A 14,322-nucleotide genomic window follows, 5' to 3' on the forward strand; every position below is an offset into this window, starting at 1 on the left:
TGTCTATATACCAAAGGCTTCTTCCTCCTCATGAGGTAGCCAGCCAAGGCACAACCCCACTCCTGTCGATTCCCTCTCATCTTAGCTCTTCATGGATGAAGGGTCATCTCTGTCTCCTGGCTACTATCTGGGTCAGAAGCAATGCAGCAAGACACAGTGCATCTATAGCAGGGCCACTTAATTTACATGGAGACCCTCCCTCTTTGTCCTCTTATGCAGAAAATAGAGAAGATGGGGAGAAATCCCTTTGGGCTGTGTCAAAACATTATCCATACCCACTTGCTCTATTCACACACATCTCCTGCCTTTTTTCTTCTCTCCTCAAGATATTCCCCTCTTGCTCTAAGCTCCTTTCACCCCATCTATCTTATATTTATTTGCCTCTCAGGTTCACTCTTTCCACCTCTGCTTTCCGCACCATTTTTACCAATCTCTTTTCATCCACTCTTTCCATGTACCTAAACCATCCTAATATTTCATCAACCCTATCTCTCAGCTCCTTTTCTATCCCTTTTCTCCTCCTTACCTCTTCATTTCTCACACTGGATATAGGAAACAGTATAGGTGAGGGCTCATATGTGAAAAAGTGTTTAGGTGCAATCGAAACAGTCACTTTTGCCTTATGTGCTTGGACTGTTGGGGCAGGTATCAATAACTGCTGGGAATCAGTGAATACAGTATAATGTAACAAAAATGTATACAGGTCAATCTTTACATGGTTCAAGTTGGAATAGATGATTTTCTCTGCCTATGCCATTGCCACCATGTACTGTAGGTAATGGTCAATTAAATCAAAATATATCTGAGGTTTTAACAAAAACAAACATATTATTTTAAAATTTAATAACTTTCAACATCAAAAACTTTGAACTCAGAACAGTGTAACTTCAAACTGAAAATCAAGAGATACATAATGTTAACTTAATATTATTGATAACATTTTTCTTAAGGAATGTCTCTGCTGACAGCCAACTAAAAAAATAGGCTACATATCTCAAAGTGCTAAAGCTGGACTTTTTCTAATTAAATAGTGCTAACCAATAAATTAACTCCTTAACACTTGTAACTATAAATATGGTCAATGCAGTACTAACAACTAAAACTTAGTCGTTAAGGTAACAAGATGCAAAATAATTAAATATTAATGCAGGTTTTCAAGTGAACAATTTGTTTTCATGCACAATACTGTTTAACAAGGTGGCTGAATTCTTCTTCTTTCTTGACAATAGCTTCAACAAACTTGTGTGCTTTGTGGTCATCTCGTAGCTGAGCCAAGTATCGGTTAGCCACCTGATATTACAAATGACTTTCATTAGAAGACAATAGGAACTTAATAAAAGACAATGTTCTATTCAGACTAGAGGACTTCCCTGAACTCATAGATACATACACACACATACCAAGGGCTATTTTCCCCTTACCAGGGAAGTAGCCAAAGTCAAAAGGCATAATTCCACTCCCATCCACCTACCCTCCTCCCTCTCATCTTGGCTCCTCATGGATGATGGGTCATCCCTGCACCTCGCCCATTGCCATGGGCCAGATGCAATGTAGCAAGACACAGCAAGGCCACTTCATTTAATCAGTGACCCTCCCCTCTCTGTCCCCTTATACAGAAACACTGAAGACAAGGAGAAATCCCTTCAGGCTGCATCACAATTTCATTCACACATAACCACTCCCTTCCAGTCATCACAGTATCATCTATACACAGCCATTCTCTACTCACCCCTATCTTCTGCCTTCTCCCTTCCTTCTTCAACAGACATCCCCCTCTTGCTCAACACCCTTTTTACCCCATCCATCCATCTCATCCATGGTCATCCCATTATGTTTACTCCATCCACCTCTGCCTTTCACACTAATCTTTCTTCACTCATTCTTTCCATGTGTCCAAACCATCCCAATACTCTTTTATTACCACTCTCTCCCATCTTCTTTTCCATCCCCGCTCTCCTCCTCACCTCTTCGTTTCTCACTCTATCCAACCTTGTAACCCCTACCATACTTCTCACACATTTCATCTCAAACCCATTTAAACTCTTCCTCTCTTATGTTCTATGTCTCTACCACATACAGTGCTATTAGCACAATCACCCCTTAATACAATCTCCTCTTAGCATCCATTCCCAAATGTCTATTTTTCATTACACTTGAACTTGTTAACAAAATAAAATAATTCTGGTATTATATCACTAGATGAAACAACATTACTATAATAATTTGAAATGTCATTATGATACACATGAAAGAACATCATATATCAATAATTTTGGATTGGAACAAATATCAAATTGATAATTCTGTCTGATATGCACCACTGGAAAAGATTGTATGCATTGGACATCAGATTTTTTTTATTTATTCATTAATTTATTTTTATTTTATTTTTTTACTTACCTCAGGTGGTTTAGATGTGTGATGTGCAAGTACCATGAGATTGATGAGTGTGTCTGCATTGTTGGGATCCTTCTCTAAAGCCTCCTGGAGTGCAGACTCAGCCTCCTCATACTTGCCCTGACCCAGGAAACAGGAGGCCTGGCCATTCAGCAACAGAGATGTGCTCGTGTTCTTGTCGATCAGTTCTTGTAAGATGTAGTAAGCATCTTGCAATTTTTCACCACCCTGGAGAGAGAAAGAGAGGTGGATTTTACCCTTTGACCACTGAGAACTATTTCATTGATGCAACATATTTAGGAAGCATAGTCCCATGTCCCTCAAACATTACCATTACTTATTCTGAATTAAGTAATGAGCGGAGAGTAGCTGTGTATAGAATATATGGTTATACAAGGAAGGGAGGGGCAGGCGAGGGGAGGTAGATGGTGCTTAAGTGTGAATATTTTGATGCAACCTGAAGGGATTTCTCCTCATCTTTTTCTGCAGGAGGGGACGGAGTGGGGCGAGGGGGGATCACTGAATAAGTGAAGTGGCCTTGCTGTAGATGTAGTGTCTTGCTACATTGCTTCTGACCCAGGGCAGTGGGCAGGATACAAAGATGGCCCATCATCCATGAGAAGCAAAGATGATAGGGATGAAAGGGTGGTGGAGGGAAGTGGAATGGATGAGAGTGAGTAGGTCACTTTGACTTGGCTACCTCTCTTATAAGGGGGAAAAAAGCTCATGGTGTGTGTGTGTTTATGTGTGTGTATATGTATGTACATACACGCACACACACACACACATAATACCCATTGATCAGTCATACATAAGCTCTGAGCTCTTCTGGGAAGGAAATAGCTGTCGATCATGAGTCCAACACATGATCCAAGACCACAGTGAATCACATAATTACACATATATATAGACAAATTCTGAATAAATGCAATGTACCCTCAGTGAGGTCAACAATATATATTTTACAACTAGTCCAATTCTGTGTAATTAAATTTATGCTTAATTCAATAAAAGGTAAATCTTCACAAACAGATATTTTGTGTTTACAATTTTACTAAAGTGTCCCATAAGATTTGGGTACCAAAAAGCACCACTTACTGCAGCAATGTGTGCCCAAGCCTGAGCAAGTTGTGTGAGAGTTGCATCATCATCTTTTCCCTGGAGTGTTTTGATCTCCTTCCGAGCGGCATCCAGCCTCTCCATCTTCAGATAACACTGTACCATCAAGGCTCGGCTAACAAATTGAAATAAAGAAAAAAATATATATTAAATAAACAAATAAAATAAAATAATAATAAAACCACATAAATGTTCATTAATCAAAAAAGAAATAGTTGTGAAAATATAAAAACACTTTAAAGTACTTTAGTGATTCCCGTACAGACTGGTAACTTGGCATTCATCTGTAGTTGGAGAAATTAAATCTCTTTTCTATATACCAAGGGCTCCCCCCCCCCTTTCCAGGGAGGTAGCCAATGTCAAAAGGCATACATCCACTCCCACCCACTCCACTTCCCTCCACCAGCCTTTCCTCCCTCTAATGTTAGCTCCTCGTGGATGACAGGTCATTCCTGTATCCCGTCCACTGCCCTGGGTCTGAAGCAATGCAACAAGACACACGATTACTGACCACCTTTAATGTCTGTCCTCCTGAAATCTCTCTTTTACAACCCCTCTGGTTTCACCTCTTTATTTTGTCCTTAGGATTTTGTGTTCCAGGATGAGAATATCGCCTTTTGACTTTGCTACCTCTTATATAAGGGAGGAAAAAGCCCATGACAAACAGATAGAAAGGGGGTTAAATAACAATAATTATAATAATAGTAATCATCTACCTATCTATATAACAAGAGCCTTTTCCCCCTTTATAAGTGAGGTAGCCAAATCAAAGACACATACCTACTCCAACCCATTCCACTCCCCTTCACCACCCTTTCCCTCCCCCCTTCTCCTCTTAGCTCCTCATGGATGACCGGTCATCCCTGTATCCCACCCGCTACCCTGGGCCAGAAGCAATGTAGCAAGACACAGTACATCCACAGGCTGCTTCCCTTAATCAGTGACTCCCCTTCTCCATCCCCTTACGCAGAAAAAGAGAAGACGGGGAGAAATCCCATTGGGCTACATCAAAATATTCACACATAAGCACTTCCTAACCACCTATTCCCTGTCCCTCCCTTCCTTGTACAATAGTATCTACTAAACACCATTCTCCACTCATCCCTATCTCCTGCCTTCTCCCTTCTTTGCTCAACAGACATTCCTCTCTTGTCCAATACTCCCTTCAACCCATCCATCCATCTCATCCTCTGTTATTCCCTCAAGTTTACTCCCTGCACCTCAGCCTTCCACACCTCCTTTACTAATCTTTCATTACCCATCCCGTGTGTCCAAAACCATCCCTATAATCTTTCATCAGCCCTATCTGCCATCTCCTTTTCCACTCCTGCTTTTTTCCTTGTTTCTCACTCTATCCACCCTAGCAATCCCTCCCATATTTCTCAGACATTTCATCTCAAATACATTTAAACTTCTCTCCTCTGCCTCTAATTCCAAGTCTCTGCCCATACAATGCCATCAGCACAATCACCCCTTCATGCAATCCCCTCTTTGCATCCACTCCCAGATGTCAATTTCCCATAATTTTTTTTAATCCCCCAAGGCATTACTTGCTTCCCTCAATCTACAATTTACCTCCACCTCCACTCCTCCCTTTCCTGCCACATGTGACCCTAACTACATACATATATCAAAGGCTTTTTCCCCTTTACAAGGGAGGTAGCCAAAAAACAAAGGAATCAAATCCACTCCTACCCATTCCATCTCCACACACTCCACTCCCATTCATCCCCCTCTTATCTTAACTCCTACTGGATGACGGGTCATCCCTGCATCTCACCCACTGCACTGGGTCAGAAGCAGTGTTGCAAGACATGGCACATCCACAGCAAGGCTGTTTCATTAAATTGGTGATTCCCCCCCCTCTTCATCCCTTCATGCAGAAATAGAGAAGACCGGAAGAAATCCCTTTGGCCTGCATCTATTTATTTTTCACACATACTCCCTCAACCCCCATCTCCCACCCATTCCCTTTCATGCATCACAGCATCATCCATACACAACCATTCTTCATTCACCCCTATCTTCTGTCCTCTCCCATCCTTCCTCAACAGACATTCCCCTCTTTCCCAATGCCCCTTTTACCCCATCCATCCATCTCATCCTTGGTTGCCCCCTCATGTTCACTTCTACCTCTGCCTTCCACACCTTTTTACTAATGTTTCTTCACTCATTCTTTCCATGTGTCCAAATCATCCCAATACTCTTTCATCAACTATCTCCCAACACCCTTTTCACCCTCATTCTCCTTCACACCTCATTTCTCACTCTACCCAGCCTAATAACCCCTATCATACTTCTCAGGCACTTCATTTCAAACACATTCAACTCCTCTTTTATGTTCCATGTTTCTGCCCTGTAGTGCTGTCAGCACAATCGATCCTTCATACAATCTCCTCTTAGTATCCATTACCAAATGTCTGTTTCTCATTACACTTTTTAATCCACCAGGGCATTTACTTCCTTCTCTCAATCTACATTCTACCTCCACATCCATTCCTCCCTTTCCCACCACATTCACTCCCAAATATCTAAAACTATCCACTTACTCCAGAAATATCTAAAACTATCCACTTACTCCAGTCTCTCTCCCTTAATACTCACTTCCAGTCTGCTGCCACTTTTTCTCCCCTTGTACATCTCATCACCTTACTTTAACTCATATTTATCTTCAACTTCCTTCTTTTGCAAACCTTCCCAAACTCTGTCACTAACTTCTTCAATCCTCTCTCTGATCCTGCTACAAGTGCAGTGTCATCAGCAAACAACAACTGGCTTATTTCCCACTTTTTTCCATGTTCTTTAACCACCTCCAATCCCTGACACATTACCCTTGCATTTACCTCCCCATCCATGACCCTAAATACCTAAATCTATCCACTTTCTCCAGCCTCTCTTCTTTTACTTACTTCCAACTCATTGCCATCCTCTACCTTTGTACAACTCATCACCTTGCCTTTACCCACATTTAACTTCAAACTTTCTCCTTGCAAACCTTCCCAAACTCCATCACTTCTTCCTCTGACCCTGCCACAAGTGCAGTGTTATCAGCAAACAACAACTGGTTTAACTCTCACTTTTCTCCATTTTCTTTAACCATCTCCAGCCCCTTGCCCACTACCCTTGCCTTTACCTCCTACACCACCCCATCCATGTACACACTGAACAGCCATGGTGACACATCCCTGACACAGTCCCACCTTTACCTCGAACCATTCATTCTCTCCATTTTCCACTTTAACACCAACTCAATTACTCTTGAAAACCCTTGACTGCCCTAATCCCATATATCTGCAAAACCTCCCAGTGCCTTCTTGTCCACCCTGTCATAAGCCTTTTTTCAAATCAATGAAATCCCATAAAACATCCTTACCTTTTCCTAAAGCTTTCTCACATATCTGCCTTACCACAAAAATCTGATCCATGCAACCCTTACCTTTCCTAAACCCACAGTTTCTCACCAATTACTCCCTCTGTTCCTCTCCTAATCCTCCCAATTAAAACCCTCCCATAAGCCTTCCCAATTACACTCAACAAATTGATCCCTCTGAAACTACCACACTCACATTTGTAAAGTAGAACTATACAGGCACTCCTCTACTCGTTTGACACTCTACCCTCCCTTAAGACACCCCTTAAACCTCACTAGCCAGTCCACTATTACTGTAGTTCTCTTCTTCAGACACTCTACAATAATAATAACAATAATAACTGTTGCCAGTTCCACTGAATGGAAAATCTGGAATCTCACAGTGACTGACAAAGTTCCTTGGGCTCTCCCACAGACCTCTCTAAAAAGAAAATTTGAACCAGTCTGCATTGTATAGGTATGGGATGTTCTATATCACCAATTGATAGTAGTAGGAGGGAAGCAAATGCTGGTTGTCAGCTCTCAATGTGTGAATAATGTACAAGAAATACAAATACAGTTGGTAGGGATCTTGGGACCAGTCCAGAGACACATTGTCAAACCCTCAGGAGTGAGGGGGTTAAGTTTTGAAAATGGGCAATTCCACTGTCTGTTAACCTTTTCCATATGATGATGCCTACATGGGCATCATGAAACATGAGTGGGTATACAAAGGTGCCAGCATCGGTGTCTTGATTATATCTATTTTGTAGTTGTAGCGGAGTTACCCACAAATTCTGTGAATTGGCTTGATAGCGTTTTCTGTGTTTATCATTACTCAGAGTGAGAGAATGAGTAAATTGGTGGTAACTTTATATTTAATAATGTGAGTATTGTGATGCATCATTGAATCATCTTACATCAGCCATCTGATGGTGTGCATGACAATTTGAATTGTGTTGATGAGGTTAGGCAAGAAAGGAAGAAGGCAAGAGATATATGCAAGTGGATTATAAATTTACAGAGCCTGAAGGGATTTTTCCTCATTTTCTCTACATTCGAACATGCAGATGAAGTGGCTGGCCCTGCTGTGGATACCATGTCTTGCTCCACTGTTTTTCACCTGACAGTGGGTGAACACTTCATCCACAAGCAAATGATAAAATGGAAACAAATGATAATTGGATGGGAGTGAAATGTGCCAGAGTAGTTGCATGCCCTAGCTGGCTACCTCCCTTATATGGAGGAAGAAATCTCATAGTGTGTGTGTGTGTGTATTTACCTAGTTGTATTTTACAAGACGGGAGCTATGCTCGTTGTGACCCGTTTTCGTATCTCTCCACATCCAGTTTATTCTTTAACTCATGTATAGTTCTGGCATTCAGTGTTTCACTGTTTAGTTTGTTCCAGAAATCGATCACTCTGTGCGGGAAACTGTTCTTTTTCAGGTCTCTTCTGTAACTGTCCTTCTTTAGCTCCTTATCGTGTCCTCTTCTTTCTCTCGTGTGTGTGAATATGTATGAATGTATGTATGTATGTATATATATATATATATATATATATATATATATGATGGGGGTGGGTGGGAGACCATTGTTAACTGCTGTAGGACTGTGGGTTTCTAGCTCAAGTAGCTTGAGGCAACAGTTATTATCATCTATTACCCTGACCTGGGGATATTTACTGGTTGCGTGATTTAGAGCATCACTTCTTGAACAAGGTTTCAGTCGTGAGGGAAGTTTGTGGCTCCTTTGTACTAAACGAGTTTATGGTAAGGAGATACTACATTTAGATTCCTTGTTTCAAGAAATCCTCTATAATCAGACACTATCCTTGCTCTCTATCAGAGGGTGAAGTTTGTGAAATTAAACCAAATCAACCTTAAATAAAAAACTAACACTCACCACTCGAGAGCATCTGACTGGTTCAGGACACGCAATGCTCCTTCATAGTTGTCTTCATGGCAGTAAATGGTGGCGGCAACAACCAAGAGTGCCGTGTTGTTCAGGTCAACACTGCCACCTAACTGCGTCTCCAGTTCACTGACCACTGACTGCCTGCAAAACAAGAGTAAATGTATTGTGAACAACATCAAACTAAAATTCAAATTATATCTTCACACCTGTTCATATTCACAAAGAATGAGGGCAAGAACTGGGAAAGTGCATACCAAATACATTGTCTTTTAAACTTGTATCCCAAAGGCCTTTTCCCCCTTATAAAGTGGTAGCCAAATCAAAGCAAACATCCACTTTGTATACATCAAAACACATTTAATGTCTTTCCCATTTCCACACCTTGTGGATGAAATCCCTCTCCCCCTCACTACTAAGGTCAAAGGTAAGGTAGAGAGACAGCATTTTAACAGCAAAGGCTAAGAGCTATGGCTGGTTTACCCCCGCAGCTTCATCATATGTTGATCTACCTCCTTATCCCTCAAAAATCCTCATTAATTCTGCTTACTCCAAACAAGGATTAAAAATGGCACCTAGTACTCTCTCTACACAATAAATTCTTCAGCTGGACAACACCCTAATGATACAGGTCCTCGCATTTGATACACACAAGACATCCTAACCCCCCATACAGAGGAAGCCTCACAGAGAGGCAAATAAAAGTGTTCTTAGAACTATAACAAACATAAGTTTCTATTTTTTTTTCACTTTTTCACAAAATTAATGCCAGTCATCCCCAACAGAACTCTCTCATGGAATATTCCTCTCTTTGTCACACACACACATTTTCTCACATTCAGCATCTTGACCACAAGTGTTACTAATAATAAATGACTACTTGAAAACAATACAAATAGAATATCTACATTTGCAAAACAAAGTTCTTCCCATGGAGCAGCACACGAGAATGAAATGCATGCAGTTCTATGCAAGAGCCATCAAACATGATCACCCACATTACATAAACACAGCCTTCTACAATGACCTACTCCCACACCAACACAATACACCCTTACAAAATCATACATACTTAGATCACAAAACAAGCACTTCACAACACTCAAATTCTATGCTTCACCAAACTTTCTCAGAAATTAAACCTGCAATCACTCCCAAGACAAGCAAGAACTTCACTGACACACCCACATTCAGGTTACTACCACATGCTAGCTAAAACAGTACCCAACAGAGAAATGGCCTGGCCATAGACACAATTTGCCACAGATAAAGCTATCACATGGAAGATACTGAGCACCTTGTGCAACAGTTTTTCACTCACTCTTTCCTAACAGCAACACAAAATCTCTTAATTGAGAAGCTTCCAAGCTTAACCAGTAATTGTGGTCATTTCCTGGAGGTTTTAGGTCTCTTGCAAGTAAGCTGGAGCAATGGTTTGATTGATCCTACTCTCTTCTATTTTAGTTTTCTAATTTTACTCACCTCCTTCCTTTAGTTCTTTATTCTCTTTAATATCCTAAGATCACTCCTTGCCCTATCTTTCCTTATTTTTGCACTTGCACTGTGCCACCTATGCCTCACTTCATTCCTACATCTCTTGATGTAGCCATGCAAGTCTCCTTCCTTTTGTACGCACTTCATTAGACTGTCCCTCTTCTCCTGTCATTAACCCCTTCACCCAGGCCAAAATCTCGCGGGCAGCATTAGCCTCCAGACGTGTGATGTTGTGTCATAATACTCGCATTATAAAAAATAAAGTTACCGCTGTATTGCTCATTCTCTTTCACCTGTGAATTTTGATAACCATAGAAAATATGATGAAGCCAGTTTACAGAGTATGGGGGTCATGCAGGTACAACTACAATATATATAATCAAGAGGTTGACATCGGCATCATCGCGTACCCACTTGCTCCTCATGACGCCCATGTAGGCATCATCGTATCGAAGGGGTTAACATTACTTCTGAGGCTGACCATCCCCAAATGTTAAATGGCAGTGGCCAGTCCTTCTGTTGATGCCAACCCCACCTTCCCTTACATACATATACCAAAGGTTTTCCCCCCCTTACAAGGGAGGTAGACAAAAAAACACAGGCACAGAAACCATTCCTACCCATTCCATCCCCCTTACAACTAAATAATACTTCACAACCCCAAGAATAGTTATGCCAAGATAATTCCCACTGCCTGTGATCCACCTCAAGATTCCCTTTACCTAATACAGAGTTCAATGAAATGGAAAATAATAAAAATAGATTATAATTAAAATATGCCTAAATGTGTGGTACTGGACTACTACATGAAAAGCACACATACCTGTTTGCTGGGGACTGAAGATATCTTGAGAGAAGTCGGAGTGCTTGCAAAGGAGGTGCTGCTGATGGTGTAATCTCCATCTGCACCACTCCATATTTACGTTGACCAATCAGAGCTCTGTAGATGAAGATGTCTCTCTCTATTCTCAACTCAGCTGTGCTTGGCTGGTAACAGAAAGAGTAGATGGTTAGAAATAGATATCTGTTAACCAAACAATCAACTAACCAATATCCTTGTGCATTGTAAGACTGTTAACTGCTATGTTATTCCTGCATAATATTCTATCACACCTTTCTACATTCTGTTTGAGAAATCTGAGTTTATCAATAAAGGAGTAGTAATACAATAATACCAGTTATGTTTTGCTTTTGAATCTCCAATCACTGACTGAAATGATCAAAACTACATGTTCTTAAACTTTTGCAAATAGAAATTGACACTAATAATTCAAAGGTGATATAGGAACACCAATCTCAGAGTAATATCTTTAAAGCTCAAGTCCTATAATCATCAAAAGTAATGAAAAAAAATAATACAAAAGAATAAAAAACAAATCTACACTGTAAATAAACAAATAATTAATACAGCATATCAATACAACCTAGCCTAATTTACAAGACAGCTCATTACATAACCCTTACTGAATAGTACATTCAGTATAATTATTCATTCAAACACAGCTTTGAATACTTGTAATGTTATCAAACTAAAAGTTTGATAACCTTCAGAAGATGGTTGGTGTCACATAGTCATCTAGGGATAAGTTTCTCCTGTGCTACTTAACCAACTTTCCCCTCATCCATCACACCAGCTCTCCACTCCCAAGTGAAACAAATCTCTTTGACTTTTCAAACACCTATTTCGGCTCTACCATATATGATATGTCAGTATGCCAGTTTAACTTGAGGTTATGCAAGTATTTTCCTACAACTTGGAAAACTTCCTTAAAAGCCTTGGAAGGCAGCAAGGCTGGTGGGCTGGGTAAACAAAGGAATTGGGACGTCAGTTCCTATTAATGTTTCGTATTTCAAATGTTCAAAGCAACATATAAAACTAGAATAAAATAAATTTTTCGAGTGTCGCACTCACTTATCACCAAGTTTTGTTAAACTAATGAAAACATAATGAGGTAACAACTTTATTAAATCAATTTACCCTCTTATCTGATTCACCATGTTCACTTATGACAAACAACTTTCAGTAGTGTATAAGTATAATAAAACACAAATGAAGTAATCATATGACTTTCAATTCTGTAATTCAAAGGTTATTTAAGGCCGGTGATGGCATCCATTTCAGTACCAAGCTTGGGAAGTTGGGCGTCTCGATCGTTGACACCATCAAATAAATATATTTTACCTGTAAAATGTTTAAAACACTGGGTATTGATGAAAACTATGTTAAAACTTACTTGTAACTTTTGGGCTTCATTTATACAGTGCTGATAATTCCCAATATAGTAGGAATTCCTAACTTCGTAAAGTTCATCGACATCTCCCTGCTGTGCCATGTTGACAATTGTGCCCGAGCTGACAGCTTCCTCCAGTACCAACCTTATAAATGATATGCCCGGAGGGAATTTACCGCATATGGAGAAATGTCCACGATTATGAATAAGTATATCTAGTAAATATGTTCATTTTTTATATGAAATATTCGAAACTTATTTGCTAAGGTTAGTGGTGCTAGCAAATATTATTTTGTGCAACAGTTGGTATCTCTGAATGCAGACGTGTATTTTACGATTGTAAAAAATATCAAAAAGTTTGTTAACCATATCAATACAATAGATATTATTTTCTAGGTAATGTATCTCGATCAACCAAAGAAAATGTGCACTGCATGCTAGAAATAATGTATTGATGGAATCGCATTCCAGCTGATTCAAAACAACACTGAGGCATAAACTTTGGAGTTCGTGTATTGTCACGATAATTTCAAGGTTATTACTCGATATTTACCAATTTTGAGTTAAAAATTCAGATTATATAAACATATGGTGTATGATAAGTTTTTATTTATTTAATAGTATGGTGGAAAGTAGTATTTGAATGATGAAAAATCTTCTCTTTAGGGGAACAAATTTCTTTTAGTGTCAATCCAATTTATATTAACACAAGACGGTAAGTAGACTATAGTCCGAAGACTATTAAAATTTGCCCCAACTCAAGCCATCGCTCCTCCCATATATCTTGGAGTAAGGACAACGTATAAGGGGGATGGAGTAATAGAAGCCAGTGTGATGACATCATAATTATTTAGGTCTTCGTAGATTTTAGATTTTGGTGTTATGGCCATAGCCATTCCCACATCTCTGCCCGAACCTCACGTATTGGAACTGATCTGTAATCGTATACATTGCCACTCCTCGTGAAGTTGGGCTATGCCTATGCAGGATTGGAGGCTCATCTGGGATGTTGTCCAGGAATTTATCTAGCCTCCTTTTGAAACCTCTGTGTTGACTCCTATTAGCCCCCTTATCACTTTTGGGAGACAGTTGAAGAGTGTGGGGATGGCACAAGGGAAGCTTTCCGCCTGGATTGTCTTTAGTCGCTGGAAGCAGTTGCTTATGGATCTTCTTTTGCAGGTCCTACCATACCTGGGATGGTGTTTCCCTTTGATACCATCTCCTTTATTTTGTGAACCTCTAGGGTCAAGGACTCTCCAGATGTAAATCACTATATAATGCTCTCTGTGTCTCTGCATTGAATAAAGCTTGAGGATTTTCAGCCTCTCCCAGTAATTTAGGGAAGCCACTACCAACCTCATTATGAGTATCTTCTAGACCTATTCAAGTTCTTGTATCTCCTTGAGTTTGTGTGGAGACCATAGCTGGAATACATACTCTAGCTTTGACATTACTAGTGTCTTCCACAGAGGTAGCAAGTGCTCCGGTTTCCTGGTCTCAAATGTCTGGAGCAGTGTTTCTCAACCTTTTTACCCTTGTAAAACCTTTAAATTAAATTGCATGTCTCAAGGAACCCTTGTGCAAAAAAAAAACACATATACCATATGTTTCTAATTTTATCGTAATAATAGGTTAAATAGGATGATGTCTATATTATATTATTACAATAACCAAGAATATGTTGTGCGTATTTAATTATATTATGTATATGAAATTAAATAGAAAATCAAAAGTGCATTAGCTTATCTCACTTGTTCTCGCAAAACCCTTAGGGACCTTTTATGGAACCTTAGGGTTCTGGGGAACCCTGGTTGAGAAA

General features: G+C 39.9%; 2 protein-coding genes across 4 annotated transcripts in view; one reads left to right on the forward strand and one right to left on the reverse strand.

Moving 5' to 3' along the window:
* Positions 1 to 828: 828 nt before the first annotated feature.
* epsilonCOP (coatomer subunit epsilon) lies at positions 829 to 12,665 on the reverse strand. Its single transcript, XM_076181657.1, has 6 exons — positions 12,507 to 12,665; positions 11,096 to 11,259; positions 8,770 to 8,922; positions 3,496 to 3,631; positions 2,401 to 2,625; positions 829 to 1,290 (listed from the first exon to the last, which is right to left on the reverse strand). Exons 1-6 carry the CDS (start codon positions 12,603 to 12,605, stop codon positions 1,174 to 1,176), a joined length of 894 nt encoding a protein of 297 aa, XP_076037772.1. The 5' UTR covers positions 12,606 to 12,665; the 3' UTR covers positions 829 to 1,173.
* Positions 12,666 to 12,939: 274 nt separating this feature from the next.
* Positions 12,940 to 14,322, forward strand: part of Syx18 (syntaxin 18) — a 28,700-nt gene continuing 27,317 nt past the window's right edge. Inside the window, exon 1 of one of the 3 annotated variants that reach the window (XM_076181649.1) lies at positions 12,940 to 13,037. The gene's annotated coding sequence lies outside the window, so the exon portion shown is untranslated. The remainder of the gene's footprint in view (positions 13,038 to 14,322) is intronic. The other 2 variants (XM_076181626.1, XM_076181634.1) reach the window with 2 other exon arrangements.

Source organism: Oratosquilla oratoria, chromosome 3 (genome assembly GCF_046742065.1).
Source record: "Oratosquilla oratoria isolate Oo_2021 chromosome 3, ASM4674206v1, whole genome shotgun sequence".
Taxonomy (NCBI): Eukaryota; Metazoa; Arthropoda; class Malacostraca; order Stomatopoda; family Squillidae; genus Oratosquilla; species Oratosquilla oratoria.